The sequence below is a fragment of the Heptranchias perlo genome, chromosome 12 (genome assembly GCF_035084215.1).
Source record: "Heptranchias perlo isolate sHepPer1 chromosome 12, sHepPer1.hap1, whole genome shotgun sequence".
Lineage (NCBI taxonomy): Eukaryota > Metazoa > Chordata > Chondrichthyes > Hexanchiformes > Hexanchidae > Heptranchias > Heptranchias perlo.
This window is the reverse complement of record NC_090336.1, coordinates 75,690,139-75,713,850: the sequence shown is the minus strand read 5'-3', so window position 1 is coordinate 75,713,850 and position 23,712 is coordinate 75,690,139. Positions and strand designations below refer to the sequence as shown.

At 52.7% G+C, this 23,712-nt stretch overlaps 1 protein-coding gene across 4 annotated transcripts in view; it reads left to right on the top strand.

Annotated features, from left to right (window-relative positions):
* Positions 1-23,712, top strand: part of LOC137328102 (NAD-dependent protein deacetylase sirtuin-3-like) — a 76,122-nt gene that overhangs the window by 20,264 nt on the left and 32,146 nt on the right. For 3 of the 4 annotated variants that reach the window (XM_067994282.1, XM_067994283.1, XM_067994281.1), the window contains 4 exons: positions 1,992-2,224; positions 3,790-3,890; positions 8,735-8,896; positions 18,633-18,845. In XM_067994282.1, the coding sequence (XP_067850383.1) occupies positions 1,992-2,224; positions 3,790-3,890; positions 8,735-8,896; positions 18,633-18,845 (709 nt within the window). The remainder of the gene's footprint in view (positions 1-1,991; positions 2,225-3,789; positions 3,891-8,734; positions 8,897-18,632; positions 18,846-23,712) is intronic. The other variant, XM_067994284.1, reaches the window with a different exon arrangement.

Genomic DNA, 23,712 nt, shown 5'->3' with positions numbered 1-23,712 from the left:
TGCCTTGTAGATGGTGGAAAGGCTTTGGGGAGTCAGGAGGTGAGTCACTCGCCGCAGAATACCCAGCCTCTGACCTGCTCTTGTAACCACAGTATTTATATGGCTGGTCCAGCTAAGTTTCTGGTCATTGGTGACCCCCAGGATGTTGATGGTGGGGGATTCGGTGATGGTAATGCCGTTGAATGTCTATGGGAGGTGGTTAGACCCTCTCTTGTTGGAGATGGTCATTGCCTGGCACTTATTTGGCGCGAATGTCACTTGCATGGGTGGTGGAAGCAGATTCAATAGTAACTTTCAAAAGGGAATTGGATAAATACTTGAAGGGAAAAAATTGACAGGGCTCTGGGGAAAGAGCAGGGGAGTGGGACGAATTGGACAGCTCTTTCAAAGAGCCGGCACAGGCATGATGGGCCGAATGGCCTCCTTCTGTGCTGTAACATAGAACCATAGAATCATAGAAAGGTTACAGCATGGAAGGAGGCCATTCGGCCCATTGAGTTTATGCTGGCTCTATGCAAGAGCAATCCAGCTAATTAGGAACATAGGAACAGGAGTAGGCCATTCAGCCCCTCGTGCCTGCTCCGCCATTTGATAAGATCATGGCTGATCTGTGATCTAACTCCATATACCTGCCTTTGGCCCATATCCCTTAATACCTTTGATTGCCAAAAAGCTATCTATCTCAGATTTAAATTTAGCAATTGAGCTAGTATCAATTGCCGTTTGCGGAAGAGAGTTCCAAACTTCTACCACCCTTTGTGTGTAGAAATGTTTTCTAATCTCGCTCCTGAAAGGTCTGGCTCTAATTTTTAGACTGTGCCCCCTACTCCTAGAATCCCCAACCAGCGGAAATAGTTTCTCTCTATCCGCCCTATCTGTTCCCCTTAATATCTTATAAACTTCGATCAGATCACCCCTTAACCTTCGAAACTCTAGAGAATACAACCCCAATTTGTGTAATCTCTCCTCGTAACTTAACCCTTGAAGTCCGGGTATCATTCTAGTAAACCTACGCTGCACTCCCTCCAAGGCCAATATGTCCTTCCGAAGGTGCGGTGCCCAGAACTGCTCACAGTACTCCAGGTGCGGTCTAACCAGGGTTTTGTATAGCTGCAGCATAACTTCTGCCCCCTTGTACTCTAGTCCTCGAGATATAAAGGCCAGCGTTCCATTAGCCTTATTGATTATTTTCTGCACCTGTTCATGACACTTCAATGATCTATGTACCTGAACCCCTAAGTCCCTTTGGACATCCACTGTTTTTTACTTTTTACCATTTAGAAAGTACCCTGTTCTATCCTTTTTTGATCCAAAGTGGATGACCTCACATTTGTCTACATTGAATTCCATTTGCCACAGTTTTGCCCATTCACCTAATCTATCAATATCGCTTTGTAATTTTATGTTTTCATCTACACTGCTTACAATGCCACCAATCATTGTGTCATCGGCAAACTTAGATATGAGACTTTCTATGCCTTCATATAAATCATTCATAAATATTGTGAATAATTGAGGCCCCAAGACAGATCCCTGTGGGACTCCACTAGTCACATCCTGCCAATGTGAGTACCTTCCCATTATCCCTACTCTCTGTCGCCTTTCGCTCAGCCAACTTCCTAACCAAGTCCGTACTTTTCCCTCGGTTCCATGGGCTTCTATCTTAGCTCACAGCCTCTTATGTGGGACCTTATCAAATGCCTTCTGGAAGTCCATATAAATAACATCCATTGACATTCCCCTGTCCACTACTTTAGTCCGCAGCTGCTCTATGCAAGAGCAATCCAGCTAGTCCCACTCCCCCGCACTATCCCCGTAGCCCTGCAAATTCTGTTCCTTTCAAGTACTTATCCCATTCCCTGTCGAAGGCCATGATTGAATCTGCGGAGAGAGATGAATGAGTAAGCACGGCCATAAATGATCACGTTGCCAGTTACACGTAGCTTATTGTGCAATTGTTTTGATATTAATTTCGGTTGCGTCCTGTACAGGTCACCGGGCAGTGGGCTGTACGATAACCTCCAGCAGTACGACATTCCCTACCCAGAAGCCATCTTTGAAATCAACTACTTTTCCCACAACCCGAAACCTTTCTTCGCTCTGGCCAAGGGGCTTCATCCTGGACACCACAGACCCAACTATATCCACTACTTTGTCAGACTCTTACACCAGAAGGGGTTACTGCTGCGAATGTACACTCAGAACATCGACGGCCTGGAGAGGAGTAAGAAACTTCGAATGTGGGGATAAGATAATTAGAGCCAGGCCGTTCATTTCATCACACAAAGGGGAGTGGAAATCTGGAACTCTCTCCCCCCACCCCCCCCGCCCCCCCCCCTAAAACCCTGTGGATGCTGGGGGTCGTTTGGAGCTTTCAGGACTGAGATCGACAGGTTTTTGTTGGGTAAAGGAGGCGAGGGATATATGGAGCCAAAGGCAAGTAGATGGAGTCATCGAATCACAGGAGGAGGCCATTTGGCCCACCGTGCCTGTGCTGGCTCTTTGAAAGAGCTGTCCAATTAGAGCCATTCCCCTGCTCTTTCTCGTAGCCCTGCAATTTTTCCTTTACAAGTATTTATCCAATTACTATTGAATCTGTTGACCACTGTCCATACAGTTCCTGCTGACCACTGTCCATAGAGTTCCCGCTGACCACTGTCCATAGAGTTCCTGCTGACCACTGTCCATAGAGTTCCTGCTGACCACTGTCCATAGAGTTCCTGCTGACCACTGTCCATAGAGTTCCTGCTGACCACTGTCCATAGAGTGGGTGCTGACCACTGTCCATAGAGTGGGTGCTGACCACTGTCCATAGAGTCTGTGCTGACCACTGTCCATAGAGTTCCTGCTGACCAATGTCCATAGAGTGGGTGCTGACCACTGTCCATAGAGTCTGTGCTGACCACTGTCCATAGAGTCTGTGCTGACCACTGTCCATAGAGTTCCTGCTGACCACTGTCCATAGAGTGGGTGCTGACCACTGTCCATAGAGTGGGTGCTGACCACTGTCCAGAGTCCTCGTTGACCACTGTCCATAGAGTCTGTGCTGACCACTGTCCATAGAGTTCCTGCTGACCACTGTCCATAGAGTGGGTGCTGACCACTGTCCATAGAGTGGGTGCTGACCACTGTCCATAGAGTCCTCGTTGACCACTGTCCATAGAGTTCCTGCTGACCAATGTCCATAGAGTGGGTGCTGACCACTGTCCATAGAGTTCCGGCTGCCCACTGTCCATAGAGTTCCCGCTGACCACTGTCCATAGAGTTCCTGCTGACCACTGTCCATAGAGTTCCTGCTGACCACTGTCCATAGAGTGGGTGCTGACCACTGTCCATAGAGTGGGTGCTGACCACTGTCCATAGAGTCCTCGTTGACCACTGTCCATAGAGTTCCTGCTGACCACTGTCCATAGAGTCTGTGCTGACCACTGTCCATAGAGTTCCTGCTGACCAATGTCCATAGAGTGGGTGCTGACCACTGTCCATAGAGTTCCTGCTGACCACTGTCCATAGAGTTCCCGCTGACCACTGTCCATAGAGTTCCCGCTGACCACTGTCCATAGAGTTCCCGCTGACCACTGTCCATAGAGTCCTCGCTGACCACTGTCCATAGAGTTCCCGCTGACCACTGTCCATAGAGTTCCCGCTGACCACTGTCCATAGAGTTCCTGCTGACCCACCGAGAGTCTGTGCCCTCCGGGAGTGGGGGAGAGAGTAAGAGGAGGGACTGTTGCTTCTCATCGTCCTGTATCTGATGGACCTCTTGTGCCGTCTCACTCTTTCCTTTAGAGGCAGGAATCCCGGCCGAGAAGCTGGTGGAAGCTCACGGGACATTTGCCACAGCGACTTGCACCGTTTGCCTGAAGACCTACAGCTGGGAAGACCTGCGGGTGAGGAATGAGCAGAGGGGTCAGAGGGCAAAACTGGGGTCACGGAGAGAGTGAAGGGTCAGTGAGAGACCCCCTCTCCTCCTCACTCTCCGCTCCCCCCACATCCCATCCCCCGACACCGCACACCCCACCCCGACCCCCAACCCCCACCCCACCCCGACCCCCAACCCCCACCCCGACCCCCAACCCCCACCCCGACCCCCAACCCCCACCCCGATCCCCACACCCCACCCCGACCCCCGACCCCCACACCCCACCCCAACCCCCACCACGACCCCCAACCCCCACCCCGACCCCCAATCCCCACCCCGACCCCCGATCCCCACACCCCACCCCGACCCCCGACCCCCACATCCCACCCCGACCCCCGATCCCCACACCCCACCCCGACCCCCACTCCCCAAACCACACCCCCCACCTCTGGGGGTCACTGAAGGTGACCAGAGATTACTGAACTGCGGAGTCACTATGGATCACTGGAGGTCACTGGGGGGTCACTGGAGGTCACTGGGGGTCACTGGAGGTCACTGGGGGGTCATGCTCGAACAGGGCACAGTTTGGAGACTCAGCGCTCTCACCAAGCGAGACTCCCCATTGGCCGGTGTGTTTCTTGCTCCAATTCTTTCCATGGTTTTCGATGGACAAACCTTGGAGAGACTTTAGAGTCATCGAGTCATACAGCACGGATAGAGGCCCTTCGGCCCATCGTGTCCGCGCCGGCCATCAGCCCTGTCTACTCTAATCCCATATTCCAGCATTTGGTCCGTAGCCTTGTATGCTATGGCATTTCAAGTGCCCATCCAAATGCTTCTTGAATGTTGTGAGGGTTCCTGCCTCCACAACCCTTTCAGGCAGTGAGTTCCAGACTCCAACCACCCTCTGGGTGAAAAAGTTCTTTCTCAAATCCCCTCTAAACCTCCCGCCTTTTACCTTGAATCTATGCCCCCTTGTTATAGAACCCTCAACGAAGGGAAAAAGCTCCTTAGTATCCATCCTATCTGTGCCCCTCATAATTTTGTACACCTCAATCATGTCCCCCCTCAGCCTCCTCTGCTCCAAGGAAAACAAACCCAATCTTCCCAGTCTCTCTTCATAGCTGAAGCGCTCCAGCCCTGGTAACATCCTGGTGAATCTCCTCTGCACCCTCTCCAAAGCGATCACATCCTTCCTGTAGTGTGGCGACCAGAACTGCACACAGTACTCCAGCTGTGGCCTAACCAGTGTTTTATACAGCTCCATCATAACCTCCTTGCTCTTATATTCTGTGCCTCGGCTAATAAAGGCAAGTATCCCATATGCCTTCTTTACCACCTTATCTACCTGTTCCGCCGCCTTCAGGGATCTGTGAACTTGCACACCAAGATCCCTCTGACCCTCTGTCTTGCCGAGGGTCCTCCCATTCATTGTGTATTCCCTTGCCTTGTTAGTCCCTCCAAAGTGCATCACCTCGCACTTTTCCGGGTTAAATTCCATTTGCCACTGTTCCGCCCATCTGACCAACCCATCTATATCGTCCTGCAGACTGAGGCTATCCTCCTCGCTATTTACCACCCTACCAATCTTTGTATCATCAGCGAACTTACTGATCATACCTTTTACATTCATATCCAAGTCGTTAATGTAGACCACAAACAGCAAGGGACCCAGCACCGATCCCTGTGGTACCCCACTGGCCACAGGCTTCCAGTCACAAAAACAACCTTCGACCATCACCCTCTGCCTTCTGCCACTAAGCCAGTTTTGTATCCAAAGTGCCAAGGCACCCTGGATTCCATGGGCTCGTACCTTCTTGACCAGTCTCCTGTGGGGGACTTTATCGAAGGCCTTACTGAAATCCATGTACACCACATCCACTGCGTTACCCTCATCCACACGCCTAGTCACCCCCTCAAAAAATTCAATCAAATTAGTCAGACATGATCTTCCCTTGACAAAGCCATGTTGACTGTCCCTGATTAATCCTTGCTTCTCCAAGTGGAGACTAATTTTGTCCTTCAGAATATTTTCCAATAATTTTCCTACCACTGATGTTAGGCTCACTGGCCTGTAGTTCCCCGGTTTTTCCCTACTCCCCTTCTTGAATAATGGTATTACATTAGCGGTTCTCCAGTCCTCTGGCACATCCCCTGTGGCCAGAGAGGTTCTGAATATATGTGTCAGAGCCCCCGCAATCTCCTCCTTTGCCTCACACAGTAGCCTGGGATACATTTCGTCCGGACCTGGGGATTTATCCATTTTTAGGCCTGCTAAAACCGCCAATACCTCCTCCCGCTCGATGTTAATATGTTCGAGTATATCACAGTCCCCCTGCCGTATTTCTATGTCTACATCGTCCTTCTCCATAGTGAAAACAGATGCAAAAAATTCATTTAGAACCCCTCCTACATCTGCCGGCTCCACACACAGATTGCCATTTTTGTCCCTAATGGGCCCTATTTTTTCCCTAGTCATCCTCTTACCCTTAATATACTTATAAAACATCTTAGGATTTTCCTTTATTTTGCTCGCCAGTGTTATTTCATGGCCCCTCCTTGATCTCCTAATTTCTTTTTTAAGTATCCCCCTGCACTTTTTGTACTCCTCTAGGGCTTCCTCCGTCTTTAGCCTTTTGTATCTGCCAAAAGCCCTCCTTTTTTTCCTAATCCATTCTCGTATATCCCCTGACATCCAAGGTTCCCTGGAGTTCTTGGAACCACCCTTGACCTTTACGGGAACATGTTGCCATTGTATGGTCTCAATCTCCCTTCTGAAAGACTCCCATTGCTCCGATGCGGATTTTCCTACAAGCAGCTGATCCCAGTCCATTTTGGCCAGATCCTGCCTTATCCTATTAAAATCGGCCTTCCCCCAATTTAGAACCTTTATTTCCGGCCCCTCCCTATCCTTTTCCATGACCACCTTAAATCTCACCGAATTATGGTCACTGTCACCAAAGTGCTCACCTACGAGCACTTCTTCCACTTGGCCGGCCACATTCCCTAGAATTAGGTCCAGTACCGCCCCCTCTCTTGTAGGACTTTCTACATGCTGGCTCAAAAAGCTCTCCTGGATGCACGATAAGAATTTTGTACCCTCTAAGCCTTTTACACTCTGAGTATCCCAGTTAATATTGGGGAAGTTGAAATCCCCCACTATTATTACCCTATTATTTGCACAATTTTCTGAGATTTGCCTACATATCTGTTCCTCTATCTCCCCCTGACTGTTTGGGGGCCTATAGTACACTCCCATCAAAGTGCTTGCCCCCTTTTTGTTTTTAAGCTCCACCCATATGGCCTCATTTGAGGAACCTGCTAATATATCATCCCTCCTTATGGCAGTAATTGATTCTTTAATTAATATTGCGACCCCCCCTCCTCTTATACCTCCCCCTCTGTCTCGCCTGAAGATTCTGTACCCCGGAATATTGAGCTGCCAGTCTTGCCCCTCCCTCAACCATGTCTCTGTGACAGCAACAATGTCATACTCCCATGTGTTTATCAACACCTTCAGTTCATCCACCTTATTCGCAAGACTCCTTGCATTAAAATAGATGCCATCCAGCCTTGCCCTCACATATTTGCCCTGTCTTCCAAGCTGACTTGTTTTTTTCTCTATATTTGGCTGCACATCACCCCCTATTGTAGCTCCACTCTGTATCCCATCCCCCTGCCAAGTTAGTTTAAACCCCCCCCAACAGTGCTAGCAAACCTCCCCGCAAGGATATTTGTCCCGCTCTGGTTCAGGTGCAACCCGTCCGACTTGTACAAGTCCCACCTTCCCCAGAAGCAGGCCCAGTGATCCAGGAAACTGAAACCCTCCCTCCTGCACCAACTCTTTAGCCACGCATTCATCTGTTCTATCCTCCTATTTCTATACTCACTAGCCCGTGGCACTGGGAGTAATCCAGAGATTACAACCTTTGAGGTCCTGCTCTTTAATCTGCTACCTAGCTCCCTAAATTCTTGATGCAGGACCTCATCTCCCTTCCTACCTATGTCGTTGGTCCCAATGTGGACCACGACCTCTGCCTGCTCACCCTCCCCCTTGAGAATGCCCTGAAGCCGCTCAGTGACATCCAATAAAACAGGGCCCACGCCCCGGGGGCGGGGAGACTCGCCCCAGGGGCAAGGAGACTCAGCCCGGGGGCAGGGACCCACAACCCGGGGCCTTGGAGACTCAACCCGGGGCCTGGGGAGACTCGCCCCGGGGTGCGGGGAGACTCGCCCCGGGGGGCGGGGAGACTCGCCCCGGGGGGCGGGGAGACTCGCCCCGGGGGGCGGGGAGACTCGCCCCGGGGGGCGGGGAGACTCCCCCCGGGGGGGGCAGGGAGACTCGCCCCGGGGGGCGGGGAGACTCACCCCAGGGGCAGGAAGCCCGGGGGCCGGGGAGACTCAGCCCCGGGGGGGGCGGGGAGACTCAGCCCCGGGGGGGGCGGGGAGACTCAGCCCCGGGGGGGGCGGGGAGACTCAGCCCCGGGGGGGGCGGGGAGACTCAGCCCCGGGGGGGGCGGGGAGACTCAGCCCCGGGGGGGGCGGGGAGACTCAGCCCCGGGGGGCCGGGGAGACTCAGCCTGGGGGGCAGGGTCACTTGAGGATTTGTGTTTCATTTTGTTATTTATTCTCTCCCCCCCCCCCCAGTTTTCTCTCCCTCTCCTGAGAGTCGGACTCTCCCCAAGAGTCTGGTTCACTGAATCCCTGCCCTGACGGTGCTGACTGACCCCAGGGACTAGAGACCGGGAGAGGAGGAGATAATCTGAGGGGGAGCTGGGGTTGTGGAGACGTTTGATCTGATTGTTGAGCTAACTGAGCGCACGATGTGTTGAGTCCCCGTGTGTTACTGACCCCCTCTGTACCCCGCATTAGGCAGAGGTGATGGAGAGTAAAGTCCCTCATTGCACATCCTGTTCCGGGGTCATCAAACCCGACATCACCTTCTTTGGGGAGCAGCTTCCATCGAAGTTCCATCTGTCCCTGGCCGACCTCCCCTTCGCTGATTTGCTCCTCATCCTGGGAACGTCCCTCGAGGTGAGTCTCTGCATCTCATGGACTGGACACTGACCGGGGGAGGCGGGGTGGGGGAGAATGATTGGCATTCTAGCGAGCATAAATTCAGAACATAAGAACATAAGAACATAAGAAATTGGAGCAGGAGTAGGCCAATCGGCCCCTCGAGCCTGCTCCGCCATTTAATAAGATCATGGCTGATCTGATCCCAACCACAAATCTAAAGAACACAAGAAATCGGAGCAGGACCCGGCCACACAGCCCCTGGGCCCTCTCCGCCACCCACAGGGCATTGACCGATCCGAACTCAGCTTCATGTCCAATTTCCTGCCCGCTCCCCATAACCCCTAATTCCCTTTACTTCGAGGAAACTGTCTATTTCTGTTTTAAATTTATCTAATGATGTAGCTTCCACAGCTTCCTGGGGCAGCATATTCCACAGACCTACCACCCTCTGAGTGAAGAAGTTTCTCCTCATCTCAGTTTTGAAAGAGCAGCCCCTTATTCTAAGATTATGCCCCCTAGTTCTAGTTTCACCCATCTTTGGGAACATCCTTACTGCATCCACCCGATCAAGACCCCTCACAATCTTATATGTTTCAATAAGATCGCCTCTCATTCTTCTGAACTCCAATGAGTAGAGTCCCAATCTACTCAACCTCTCCTCATATGTCCGCCCCCTCATCCCCGGGATTAACCGAGTGAACCTTCTTTGTACTGCCTCGAGAGCAAGTATGTCTTTTCTTAAGTATGGAGACCAAAACTGTATGCAGTATTCCAGGTGCGGTCTCACCAATACCTTATATAACTGCAGCAATACCTCCCTGTTTTTATATTCTATCCCCCGAGCAATAAAAGCCAACATTCCGTTGGCTTTCTTGATCACCTGCTGCACCTGCATACCAACTTTTTGATTTTCTTGCACTAGGACCCCCAGATCCCTTTGTACTGCAGTACTTTCCAGTCTCTCGCCATTAAGAAAATAACTTGCTCTCTGATTTTTCCTGCCAAAGTGCATAACCTCACATTTTCCAATATTATATTGCATCTGCCAAATCTCCGCCCACTCACCCAGCCTGTCTATATCCCCTTGCAGGTTTTTTATGTCCTCCTCACTCTCTACTTTCCCTCCCATCTTTGTATCATCTGCAAATTTTGATATGTTGCACTCGGTCCCCTCCTCCAAATCGTTAATATAGATTGTAAAGAGTTGGGGACCCAGCACCGACCCCTGTGGAACACCACTGGTTACTGGTTGCCAGTCCGAAAATGAACCATTTATCCCAACTCTCTGCTTCCTGTTTGATAACCAATCCTCCACCCATGCCAGAATATTACCCCCAATCCCGTGATTTTTTATCTTAAGTAATAATCTTTCATGTGGCACCTTGTCGAATGCCTTCTGGAAGTCTAAATACACTACGTCCACTGGTTCCCCTTTATCCACCCTATACGTTATATCCTCGAAGAACTCAAGCAAATTTGTCAGACATGACTTCCCCTTCATGAAGCCATGCTGACTTTGTCCTATTAAATTATGCTTATCTAAATGTTCCGTTACTGTCTCCTTAATAATAGACTCCAAAATTTTACCCACCACAGATGTTAAGCTAACTGGCCTATAATTTCCAGCCTTCTGCCTACTACCCTTTTTAAATAACGGTGTTACATTAGCAGTTTTCCAATCTGCCGGGACCTCTCCTGAGTCCAGGGAATTTTGGAAAACTATCACCAAAGCATCCACAATCCCTACTGCCACTTCCCTCAAGACCCTAGGATGGAAGCCATCAGGTCCAGGGGATTTATCCGCCTTGAGTCCCATTATTTTACTGAGTACCATCTCCTGAGTGATTTTAATCGTATTTAGCTCCTCCCCCCCGAGAGTCCCCTGTTTGTCCAGTGTTGGGATATTCTTAGTGTCCTCTACTGTAAAGACTGAAACAAAATATTTGTTCAGCATTTTTGCCATCTCCATGTTTCCCACCATTAATTTCCCGGTCTCATCCTCTAAGGGACCTATGTTTGCCTTAGCCACCCTTTTTCTTTTTATATAACTATAGAAACTCTTGCTATCTGTTTTTATATTTTTTGCTAATTTCTTTTCATAATCTAACTTCCCTTTCTTAATCAATCCTTTAGTTACTTTTTGCTGTCTTTTGAAGAATTCCCAATCTTCTATCCTCCCACTAAGTTTGGCTACCTTATATGTCCTTGTTTTTAGTCGGATACTATCCTTGATTTCTTTACTTAGCCACGGGTGGCTGTCAGAAGGGTTTTGCTAACGCACAGAGTGAGTGAGCTCGGAGTGAGGGAGCTCGGAGTGAGGGAGCTCGGAGTGAGGGAGCTCGGAGTGAGGGAGCTCGGAGTGAGGGAGCTCGGAGTGAGGGAGCTCGGAGTGAGGGAGCTCGGAGTGAGGGAGCTCGGAGTGAGGGAGCTCGGAGTGAGGGAGCTCGGAGTGAGGGAGCTCGGAGTGAGGGAGCTCGGAGTGAGGGAGCTCGGAGTGAGGGAGCTCGGAGTGAGGGAGCTCGGAGTGAGGGAGCTCGGAGTGAGGGAGCTCGGAGTGAGGGAGCTCGGAGTGAGGGAGCTCGGAGTGAGGGAGCTCGGAGTGAGGGAGCTCGGAGTGAGGGAGCTCGGAGTGAGGGAGCTCGGAGTGGCAGCTATCGACACAGTCCGGTTTCGACAGAGTCTGTAATTGGGAATTTGGTGAGTGAGGGGATTGGGTGCAGTAAGGGGTGAGGGGCATTTGTTTAGACAGCGGAGAGGGGTGTACCGAGGGTGTAATGAGCCAGGATTAATTAATAATGTCCTAGTTAAGGATCCCCTTGGAACGAGCGACCACAACATGGTTACATTCCATATCCAATTAGAGGGTGAGAAGGTTGGTTCTCAAACAAGCGTACTGAGCTTGAATAAAGGAGACTATGATGGTATGAGAGCGGAATTGATTAAAGTGGACTGGGGAAATAGATTAAAGGGTAAGACGGTACATGAACAGTGGTGTTCATTTAGGGAGTTATTTTACAACTTTCAAAAAAATAATATTCCACTGAGGATAAAAGGGTGTAAAAGAAATGACAGCCATCCGTGGCTAAGTAAAGAAATTAAGGATAGTATCCGACTAAAAACAAGGACATATAAGGTAGCCAAACTTAGTGGGAGGATAGAAGATTGGGAAGTCTTCAAAAGACAGCAAAAAGTAACTAAAGGATTGATTAAGAAAGGGAAGTTAGATTATGAAAATAAATTAGCAAAAAATATAAAAACAGATAGCAAGAGTTTCTATAGTTATATAAAAAGAAAAAGGGTGGCTAAGGCAAACGTAGGTCCCTTAGAGGATGAGACCGGGAAATTAATGGTGGGAAACATGGAGATGGCAAAAATGCTGAACAAATATTTTGCTTCAGTCTTTACAGTAGAGGACACTAAGAATATCCCAACACTGGACAAACAGGGGGCTCTAGTGGGGGAGGAGCTAAATACGATTAAAATCACTCAGGAGATGGTACTCAGTAAAATAATGGGACTCAAGGCGGATAAATCCCCTGGACCTGATGGCTTCCATCCTAGGGTCTTGAGGGAAGTGGCAGTAGGGATTGTGGATGCTTTGGTAATAATTTTCCAAAATTCTCTGGACACGGCAAAGGTCCCGGCAGATTGGAAAACTGCGAATGTAACACCCTTATTTAAAAAGGGTAGTAGACAGAAGGCTGGAAATTATAGACCAGTTAGCCTAACATCTGTGGTGGGTAAAATTTTGGAGTCTATTATTAAGGAGACAGTAGCAGAACATTTGGATAAACATAATTTAATAGGACAAAGTCAGCATGGCTTTACGAAGGGGAAGTCATGTCTGACAAATTTGCTTGAGTTCTTTGAGGATATAACGTACAGGATGGATAAAGGGGAACCACTGGACGTAGTGTATTTAGACTTCCAGAAGGCATTCGACAAGGTGCCACATAAAAGATTATTGCTCAAGATAAAGAATCACTGGATTGGGGGTAATATTCTGTCATGGGTGGAGGATTGGTTATCTAACAGGAAGCAGAGAGTTGGGATAAATGGTTCATTCTCGGACTGGCAACCAGTAACCAGTGGTGTTCCGCAGGGGTCGGTGCTGGGTCCCCAACTCTTTACAATCTATATTAACGATTTGGAGGAGGGGACCGAGTGCAACATATCAAGGTTTGCAGATGATACAAAGATGGGAGGGAAAGTAGAGAGTGAGGAGGACATAAAAAACCGACAAGGGGATACAGACAGGCTGGGTGAGTGGGCGGAGATTTGGCAGATGCAATACAATATTGGAAAATGTGAGGTTATGCACTTTGGCAGGAAAAATCAGAGAGCAAGTTATTATCTTAATGGCGAGAAACTGGAAAGTATTGCAGTACAAAGGGATCTGGGGGTCCGAGTGCAAGAAAATCAAAAAGTTAGTATGCAGATGCAGCAGGTGATCAAGAAGGCCAACGGAATGTTGGCTTTTATTGCTAGGGGGATAGAATATAAAAACAGGGAGGTATTGCTGCAGTTATATAAGGTATTGGTGAGACCGCACCTGGAATACTGCATACAGTTTTGGTCTCCATACTTAAGAAAAGACATACTTGCTCTCGAGGCAGTACAAAGAAGGTTCACTCAGTTAATCCCGGGGATGAGGGGGTGGACATATGAGGAGAGGTTGAGTAGATTGGGACTCTACTCATTGGAGTTCATAAGAATGAGAGGCGATCTTATTGAAACATATAAGATTGTGAAGGGGCTTGATCGGGTGGATGCGGTAAGGATGTTCCCAAGGATGGGTGAAACTAGAACTAGGGGGCATAATCTTAGAATAAGGGGCTGCTCTTTCAAAACTGAGATGAGGAGAAACTTCTTCACTCAGAGGGTGGTAGGTCTGTGGAATTTGCTGCCCCAGGAAGCTGTGGAAGCTGCATCATTAAATAAATTTAAAACAGAAATAGACAGTTTCCTAGAAGTAAAGGGAATTAGGGGTTACGCGGAGCGGGCAGGAAATTGGACATGAATTTAAATTTGAGGTTAGGATCAGATCAGCCATGATCTTATTGAATGGCGGAGCAGGCTCGAGGGGCCGATTGGCCTACTCCTGCTCCTATTTCTTATGTTCTTATGTACCAAGAGTGGGTCACAGCAACAACAAGACAGAACTGCAGAATGGTTCCAGGGATACATAAGAACATAAGAAATTCATGTCCAATTTCCTGCCCGCTCCCCGTAACCCCTCATTCCCTTTACTTCGAGGAAACTGTCGATTTCTGTTTTAAATTTATCTAATGATGTAGCTTCCACAGCTTCCTGGGGCAGCAAATTCCACAGACCGACCACCCTCTGAGTGAAGAAGTTTCTCCTCATCTCAGTTTTGAAAGCCATGATGTGGAGATGCCGGTGATGGACTGAGGTTGACAATTGTAAACAATTTTACAACACCAAGTTATAGTCCAACAATTTTATTTTTAATCCCACAAGCTTTCGGAGGCTTCCTCCTTCCTCAGGTGGGATTAAAAATAAAATTGTTGGACTATAACTTGGTGTTGTAAAATTGTTTACAGTTTTGAAAGAGCAGCCCCTTATTCTAAGATTATGCCCCCTAGTTCTAGTTTCACCCATCTTTGGGAACATCCTTACTGCATCCACCCGATCAAGCCCCTTCACAATCTTATATGTTTCAATAAGATTGCCTCTCATTCTTCTGAACTCCAATGAGTAGAGTCCCAATCTACTCAACCTCTCCTCATATGTCCGCCCCCTCATCCCCGGGATTAACCGAGTGAACCTTCTTTGTACTGCCTCGAGAGCAAGTATGTCTTTTCTTAAGTATGGAGACCAAAACTGTATGCAGTATTCCAGGTGCGGTCTCACCAATACCTTATATAACTGCAGCAATACCTCCCTGTTTTTATATTCTATCCCCCGAGCAATAAAAGCCAACATTCCGTTGGCTTTCTTGATCACCTGCTGCACCTGCATACCAACTTTTTGATTTTCTTGCACTAAGACCCCCAGATCCCTTTGTACTGCAGTACTTTCCAGTTTCTCGCCATTAAGATAATAACTTGCTCTCTGATTTTTCCTGCCAAAGTGCATAACCTCACATTTTCCAATATTGTATTGCATCTGCCAAATCTCCGCCCACTCACCCAGCCTGTCTATATCCCCTTGTAGATTTTTTATGTCCTCCTCACTCTCTACTTTCCCTCCCATCTTTGTATCATCTGCAAACTTTGATATGTTGCACTCGGTCCCCTCCTCCAAATCGTTAATATAGATTGTAAAGAGTTGGGGACCCAGCACCGACCCCTGCGGAACACCACTGGCTACTGGTTGCCAGTCCGAGAATGAACCATTTATCCCAACTCTCTGCTTCCTGTTAGATAACCAATCCTCCACCCATGCCAGAATATTACCCCCAATCCAGTGATTCTTTATCTTGAGCAATAATCTTTTATGTGGCACCTTGTCGAATGCCTCCTGGAAGTCTAAATACACTACGTCCACAGCAAATTTGTCAGACATGACTTCCCCTTCGTAAAGCCATGCTGACTTTGTCCTATTAAATTATGTTTGTCCAAATGTTCCGCTACTGTCTCCTTAATAATAGACTCCAAAATTTTACCCACCACAGATGTTAGGCTAACTGGCCTATAATTTCCAGCCTTCTGCCTACTACCCTTTTTAAATAAGGGTGTTACATTCACAGTTTTCCAATCTGCCGGGACCTTTGCCGTGTCCAGAGAATTTTGGAAAATTATTACCAAAGCATCCACAATCCCCACTGCCACTTCCCTCAAGACCCTAGGATGGAAGCCATCAGGTCCGGGGGATTTATCCGCCTTGAGTCCCATTAATTTACTGAGTACCAATTCCTTCGTGATTTTAATCGTATTTAGCTCCTCCCCCCCGAGAGTCCCCTGTTTGTCCAGTGTTGGGATATTCTTAGTGTCCTCTACCGTAAAGACTGAAACAAAATATTTGTTCAGCATTTTTGCCATCTCCATGTTTCCCACCATTAATTTCCCGGTCTCATCCTCTAAGGGACCTATGTTTGCCTTAGCCACCCTTTTTCTTTTTATATAACTGTAGAAACTCTTGCTATCTGTTTTTATATTTTTTGCTAATTTATTTTCAGAATTGGGGGAGGGTAGATGAGGAGGAGGAGGGTCAGTCAGTACTTCAGTGTGGGGGAGCTCTGGATGATTTGGAGTTGATGGGAGACCAACAACTGGAGGATTAACTCGAGCCTTGATTTGCCCTGCGGTCTGTGCAGTGATCTGGTCTCGGCCTGGACACTGGGGGGATCATCGGCCTGGACACTGGGGGGGATCATCGGCCTGGACACTGGGGGGGGGATCATTGGCCTGGACACTGGGGGGATCATCGGCCTGGACACTGGGGGGGATCATCGGCCTGGACACTGGGGGGGGGATCATTGGCCTGGACACTGGGGGGCAGATCATTGGCCTGGACACTGGGGGGGGGATCATTGGCCTGGACACTGGGGGGATCATCGGCCTGGACACTGGGGGGAAGATCATCGGCCTGGACACTGGGGGGAAGATCATCGGCCTGGACACTGGGGGGCAGATCATCGGCCTGGACACTGGGGCAGATCATCGGCCTGGACACTGGGGGGGGGATCATTGGCCTGCGTTACTGCCCCAGTGACTCTGCTGGATAGTTCACCGGTGTGGATTTGACTGTGAAACCCCCAGGGTTGAATAGCCCTCGGACACTCACAGTTGACAGTTTCTCCTTTTGTGTGACTGCTGTAAAAAGGAGCAATGTTCACAGCTTCATCCTCCCAACAACAATCTGCATTTATATAGCGCCTTTAACGTAGTAAAATGTCCCGAGGGGCTTCACAGGAGCGACTATCAAACAAAATCTAACACCGAGCCACAGAAGGAGATATCGGGACAGGTGACCACAAGCTCGGTCACAGAGGTAGGTTTTAAGGAGCGTCTTAAAGGAGGTGAGAGAGGCGGAGAGGGTTTAGGGAGGGAATTCCAGAGCTTAGGGCCCAGGCAGCTGAAGGCACGGCCGCCAATGGTGGAGCGATGGAAATCGGGGGATACGCAAGAGGCCGGAATTGGAGGAACGCAGAGATCTCGGAGGGTCGTAGGGGCTGGAGGGGGTTACAGAGATAGGGAGGGGTGTGGGGCTGGAGGGGGTTACAGAGATAGGGAGGGGTGTGGGGCTGGAGGGGGTTACAGAGATAGGGAGGGGTGTGGGGCTGGAGGGGGTTACAGAGATAGGGAGGGGTGTGGGGCTGGAGGGGGTTACAGAGATAGGGAGGGGTGTGGGGCTGGAGGGGGTTACAGAGATAGGGAGGGGTGTGGGGCTGGAGGGGGTTACAGAGATAGGGAGGGGCTGGAGGGGGTTACAGAGATAGGGAGGGGTGTGGGGCTGGAGGGGGTTACAGAGATAGGGAGGGGTGTGGGGCTGGAGGAGGTTACAGAGATAGGGAGGGGTGTGGGGCTGGAGGGGGTTACAGAGATAGGGAGGGGGGCGAGGGGCCATGGAGGGGATTTGAAAACAAAGATGAGAATTTTAAAATCGAGGCGTTCCCAGATCGGGAGCCAGTGTCGGTCAGCTGATCAAACGTTACTTTAATAAATTCAGCTGGAGTTCAGGGAGGAGTCTGTCTGTCTGACTCTCTCTGTCTGTCTCTGTCTGTTTGTCTGTCTGACTCTCTCTGTCTGTTTGTCTGTCTGACTCTCTCTGACTGTCTCTGTCTGTTGGTCTGTCTGACTCTCTCTGTCTGTTTGTCTGTCTGACTCTCTCTGTCTGTCGGTCTGTCTGACTCTCTCTGACTGTCTCTGTCTGTTGGTCTGTCTGACTCTCTCTGTCTGACTCTCTCTCTCTGTCTCTTGGTCTGTCTGACTCTGTCTGTCTCTCTCTGTCTGTTTGTCTGTCTGACTCTCTCTGACTGACTCTCTCTGTCTGCCTCTCTCTGTCTGTTTGTCTGTCTGACTCTCTCTGACTGACTCTTTCTGTCTGTCTCTCTCTGTCTGTTTGTCTGTCTGACTCTCTCTGACTGACTCTGTCTGTTGGTCTGTCTGACTCTCTCTGTCTGACTCTCTCTGTCTGTCTCTCTCTGTCTGTCTCTCTCTGTCTGTTTGTCTGTCTGACTCTCTCTGTCTGTCGGTCTGTCAGTCTCTATGTGTATCTGTCTGTCTCTCTCTATGTCGTCTGTCTGTGTCTATCACCTGTCTGTGTGCCTCTGTCTGTATCTGTCTGTCTGTCTCTCTCTATGTTGTCTGTCCGTGTCTATCGTGTGTCTGTGTGCCTCTGTCAGTCTCTGTGTGTGTCTGTCTGTCTCTCTGTATGTCATCTGTCTGTGTCTATCGTCTGTCTGTGTGCCTCTGTCAGTCTCTGTGTGTGTATGTCTGTCTCTCTATGTCATCTGTCTGTGTCTGTCGTCTGTCTGTGTGCCTCTGTCAGTCTCTGTGTGTGTCTGTCTGTCTCTCTATGTCATCTGTCTGTGTCTGTCGTCTGTCTGTGTGCCTGTCAGTCTCTGTGTGTGTCTGTCTGTCTCTCTGCATGTCGTCCGTCTGTGTCTATTCTCTGTCTGTGTGCCTCTGTCTGTCTCTGTCTGTCTGTCTGTCTGTTTCACACAGCATGAACCCCATTCTCCAGCAGCTCCCTCTTCTTCTTCTGATGATTGCGAGAACCAGTGAGGGGCACTCAATAATTGTCCTCGTCTCCCCGACCACTTACACCGGTCAAAATATTTCAGGTGGAACCATTTGCGAGTTTGTCGGAGATGGTGAGAAACTCTGTCCCTCGTTTACTCATCAACCAGGACCTGGTGGGCTCATTCACCCAACACCCGCTGAGGAATCAGGATGTGGCAGAGCTGGGAGACATTGTCGGAGGAGTGAAGAGGTTTTCAGAGCTGCTCGGGTGGAACCGAGAGGTTAATGACCTTCTCAACAGGGAACACGAGAAGGTACACGGCCATTGGCTCATCCCCGTAAACACAGAGAGAGAGTTGGGGCGAGGGGAGCAGGGGACCTGTCAGGTGGGGCCACAGGAAGGACCAGACGCCCAAACTCACTCCCCCCCCGCCGCCCACCGTCATTCCCGATCTGCCTCCACCTCCCGCTCTCAGACCTCAGATTCCTTGAGCTCAGGGTCAGTTTCGCTTCCCTTTTCTGTGCTGCCCTCGACACCTGGCGTAGGGTGCCCAGAATTGTACCCTGTACAGGGCTTTGGCCCTCGAGGATGGCCCTCGAGTAAAAAATAGGAAGATATTAGATGGGGTCAGACCAAGAGAGAGTACAAGAAAGTCTAAGACTGGTTTACAGTGCGTGTGTGTAAACGCACGAAGTGTGGTGAACAAGGTCGGTGAGCTGCGGGCTCAAATAGCCACATGGGAATTCGATGTCATGGCGATAACGGAGACCTGGCTCAAAAAAGGGCAGGATTGGGGTCTAAATATTCCTGGATACAAGGTGTTCAGGAAAGATAGGGAAGGAAAGAAAGGAGGGGGGGTGGCAGTATTGATTAAGGGGAATATTGCAGTGCTGGAGAGAGAGGATGTCCTGGAGGGGTCAAGGACAGAATCTATTTGGTTAGAGTTAAGAAATAAAAGAGGTGCCATTACACTACTGGGTGTATTCTACAGGCCACCAACTAGTGGGAAGGAGATAGAGGAGCAAATTTGCAGGGAAATTACAGAGAGTTGCAAAAGCCAAAGAGTAGTGATAACTGGAGACTTCAACTATCCTAATATAGACTGGGATAATAATAATATAAGGGGCACAGAGGGAGAGGAATTTCTGAAATGTGTTCAGGAGAACTTTCTTGACCAGTACGTTTCCGGCCCATCGATGAAGGAGGCATTGCTGGACTTGGTTCTAGGGAATGAGACGGGCCAAGTGGAGCAAGTGTCAGTGGGGGAGCATTTAGGGAACAGTGATCATAATATAAGGTTTAGAATATCTATGGAACAGGACTCTGACCACACGGAGTGAGCGAGCACGGAGCAGCTATCGACACAGTCTGTAATTGGGAATTTGGTGAGTGAGGGGATTCGGTGCAGTAAGGGATGAGGGGCATTTCATTGGTCGGCGGAGAGGGGCGTACCGAGGGGGGAGAGGGGCGCACCGAGAGAGGAGAGGGGCGTACCGAGGGGGGAGAGGGGCGTACCGAGGGGGGAGAGGGGCGTACCGAGAGTGGAGAGGGGCGTACCGAGAGGGGAGAGGGGCGTACCGAGAGGGGAGAGGAGCGTACCGAGAGAGGAGAGGGGCGTACCGAGAGTGGAGAGGGGCGTACCGAGAGGGGGGAGGGGCGTACCGAGGGGGGAGAGGGGCGTACCGAGAGGGGAGAGGGGCGTACCGAGAGGGGAGAGGGGCGTACCGAGAGGGGAGAGGGGCGCACCGAGAGGGGAGAGGGGCGTATCGAGAGAGGAGAGGGGCGCACCGAGAGGGGAGAGGGGCGTACCGAGAGGGGAGAGGGGCGCACCGAGAGGGGAGAGGGGCGTACCGAGAGGGGAGAGGGGCGTACCGAGAGGGGAGAGGGGCGTACCGAGAGGGGAGAGGGGCGTACCGAGAGGGGAGAGGGGCGCACCGAGAGCGGAGAGGGGCGTACCGAGAGGGGAGAGGGGCGTACCGAGAGGGGAGAGGGGCGTACCGAGAGGGGAGAGGAGCGTACCGAGAGGGGAGAGGGGCGTACCGAGAGGGGAGAGGGGCGTACCGAGAGAGGAGAGGGGCGTACCGAGAGGGGAGAGGGGCGTACCGAGAGAGGAGAGGGGCGTACCGAGAGGGGAGAGGGGCGTACCGAGAGGGGAGAGGGGCGTACCGAGAGGGGAGAGGGGCGTACCGAGAGGGGAGAGGGGCGTACCGAGAGAGGAGAGGGGCGTACCGAGAGGGGAGAGGAGCGTACCGAGAGGGGAGAGGGGCGTACCGAGAGGGGAGAGGGGCGCACCGAGAGGGGAGAGGGGCGCACCGAGAGCGGAGAGGAGCGTACCGAGAGCGGAGAGGAGCGTACCGAGAGGGGAGAGGGGCGTACCGAGAGGGGAGAGGGGCGTACCGAGAGGGGGGAGGGGCGTACCGAGAGGGGAGAGGGGCGTACCGAGAGCGGAGAGGGGCGTACCGAGAGGGGAGAGGGGCGTACCGAGAGGGGGGAGGGGCGTACCGAGAGGGGAGAGGGGCGTACCGAGAGGGGAGAGGGGCGTACCGAGGGGGGAGAGGGGCGTACCGAGGGGGGAGAGGGGCGTACCGAGGGGGGAGGGGCGTACCGAGGGGGGAGAGGGGCGTACCGAGGGGGGAGAGGGGCGTACCGAGAGAGGAGAGGAGCGCACCGAGAGAGGAGAGGAGCGTACCGAGAGGGGAGAGGGGCGTACCGAGAGAGGAGAGGAGCGTACCGAGAGGGGAGAGGAGCGTACCGAGAGAGGAGAGGGGCGTACCGAGAGAGGAGAGGGGCGTACCGAGAGGGGAGAGGGGCGTACCGAGAGGGGAGAGGGGCGTACCGAGAGGGGAGAGGGGCGTACCGAGAGAGGAGAGGAGCGTACCGAGAGAGGAGAGGAGCGTACCGAGAGAGGAGAGGAGCGTACCGAGAGGGGGGAGGGGCGTACCGAGGGGGGAGAGGGGCGTACCGAGGGGGGAGAGGAGCGTACCGAGAGGGGAGAGGGGCGTACCGAGAGGGGAGAGGGGCGTACCGAGAGAGGAGAGGGGCGTACCGAGGGGGGAGAGGGGCGTACCGAGAGGGGAGAGGGGCGCACCGAGAGGGGAGAGGGGCGTACCGAGAGGGGGGAGGGGCGTACCGAGAGAGGAGAGGGGCGTACCGAGAGGGGAGAGGGGCGTACCGAGAGGGGGGAGGGGCGTACCGAGAGAGGAGAGGAGCGTACCGAGAGAGGAGAGGAGCGTACCGAGAGGGGAGAGGGGCGTACCGAGGGGGGAGAGGGGCGTACCGAGGGGGGAGAGGGGCGTACCGAGAGGGGAGGGGCGTACCGAGAGGGGGGAGGGGCGCACCGAGAGAGGAGAGGAGCGTACCGAGAGAGGAGAGGGGCGTACCGAGAGGGGGGAGGGGCGCACCGAGAGAGGAGAGGAGCGTACCGAGAGGGGAGAGGGGCGTACCGAGAGGGGAGAGGGGCGTACCGAGGGAGGAGAGGAGCGTACCGAGAGAGGAGAGGAGCGTACCGAGAGAGGAGAGGAGCGTACCGAGAGAGGAGAGGAGCGTACCGAGAGAGGAGAGGAGCGTACCGAGAGGGGAGAGGGGCGTACCGAGGGGGGAGAGGGGCGTACCGAGGGGGGAGAGGGGCGTACCGAGAGAGGAGAGGAGCGTACCGAGAGAGGAGAGGGGCGTACCGAGGGAGGAGAGGAGCGTACCGAGGGGGGAGAGGGGCGTACCGAGAGGGGAGGGGCGTACCGAGAGAGGAGAGGAGCGTACCGAGAGAGGAGAGGAGCGTACCGAGGGAGGAGAGGAGCGTACCGAGGGGGGAGAGGGGCGTACCGAGGGGGGAGGGGCGTACCGAGGGGGGAGAGGGGCGTACCGAGGGGGGAGAGGGGCGTACCGAGAGAGGAGAGGAGCGTACCGAGAGGGGAGAGGGGCGTACCGAGAGGGGGGAGGGGCGTACCGAGAGAGGAGAGGAGCGTACCGAGAGAGGAGAGGGGCGTACCGAGGGAGGAGAGGAGCGTACCGAGAGCGGGGAGGGGCGTACCGAGAGAGGAGAGGAGCGTACCGAGAGAGGAGAGGAGCGTACCGAGAGAGGAGAGGGGCGTACCGAGAGCGGGGAGGGGCGTACCGAGAGAGGAGAGGAGCGTACCGAGAGCGGAGAGGGGCGTACCGAGAGCGGGGAGGGGCGTACCGAGAGAGGAGAGGAGCGTACCGAGAGCGGAGAGGGGCGTACCGAGAGCGGGGAGGGGCGTACCGAGAGGGGAGAGGAGCGTACCGAGAGAGGAGAGGGGCGTACCGAGAGGGGAGAGGGGCGTACCGAGAGCGGAGAGGGGCGTACCGAGAGAGGAGAGGAGCGTACCGAGAGCGGAGAGGGGCGTACCGAGAGCGGGGAGGGGCGTACCGAGAGAGGAGAGGAGCGTACCGAGAGCGGAGAGGGGCGTACCGAGAGCGGGGAGGGGCGTACCGAGAGCGGAGAGGAGCGTACCGAGAGGGGGGAGGGGCGTAACGAGAGAGGAGAGGAGCGTACCGAGAGAGGAGAGGGGCGTACCGAGAGAGGAGAGGGGCGTACCGAGAGCGGGGAGGGGCGTACCGAGAGCGGGGAGGGGCGTACCGAGAGGGGAGAGGAGCGTACCGAGAGAGGAGAGGGGCGTACCGAGAGCGGGGAGGGGCGTACCGAGAGCGGAGAGGAGCGTACCGAGAGAGGAGAGGGGCGTACCGAGAGAGGAGAGGAGCGTACCGAGAGGGGAGAGGGGCGTACCGAGAGAGGAGAGGGGCGTACCGAGAGCGGAGAGGGGCGTACCGAGAGAGGAGAGGAGCGTACCGAGAGAGGAGAGGAGCGTACCGAGAGGGGAGAGGGGCGTACCGAGAGGGGAGAGGGGCGTACCGAGAGGGGAGAGGGGCGCACCGAGAGGGGAGAGGAGCGTACCGAGAGAGGAGAGGAGCGTACCGAGAGAGGAGAGGAGCGTACCGAGAGGGGAGAGGGGCGTACCGAGAGGGGAGAGGGGCGTACCGAGAGAGGAGAGGAGCGTACCGAGAGGGGAGAGGGGCGTACCGAGGGGGGAGAGGGGCGTACCGAGAGGCGGGAGAGGAGCGTACCGAGAGGGGGGAGAGGAGCGTACCGAGATAGGAGAGGAGCGTACCGAGAGGGGAGAGGGGCGTACCGAGAGCGGAGAGGGGCGTACCGAGGGGGGAGAGGG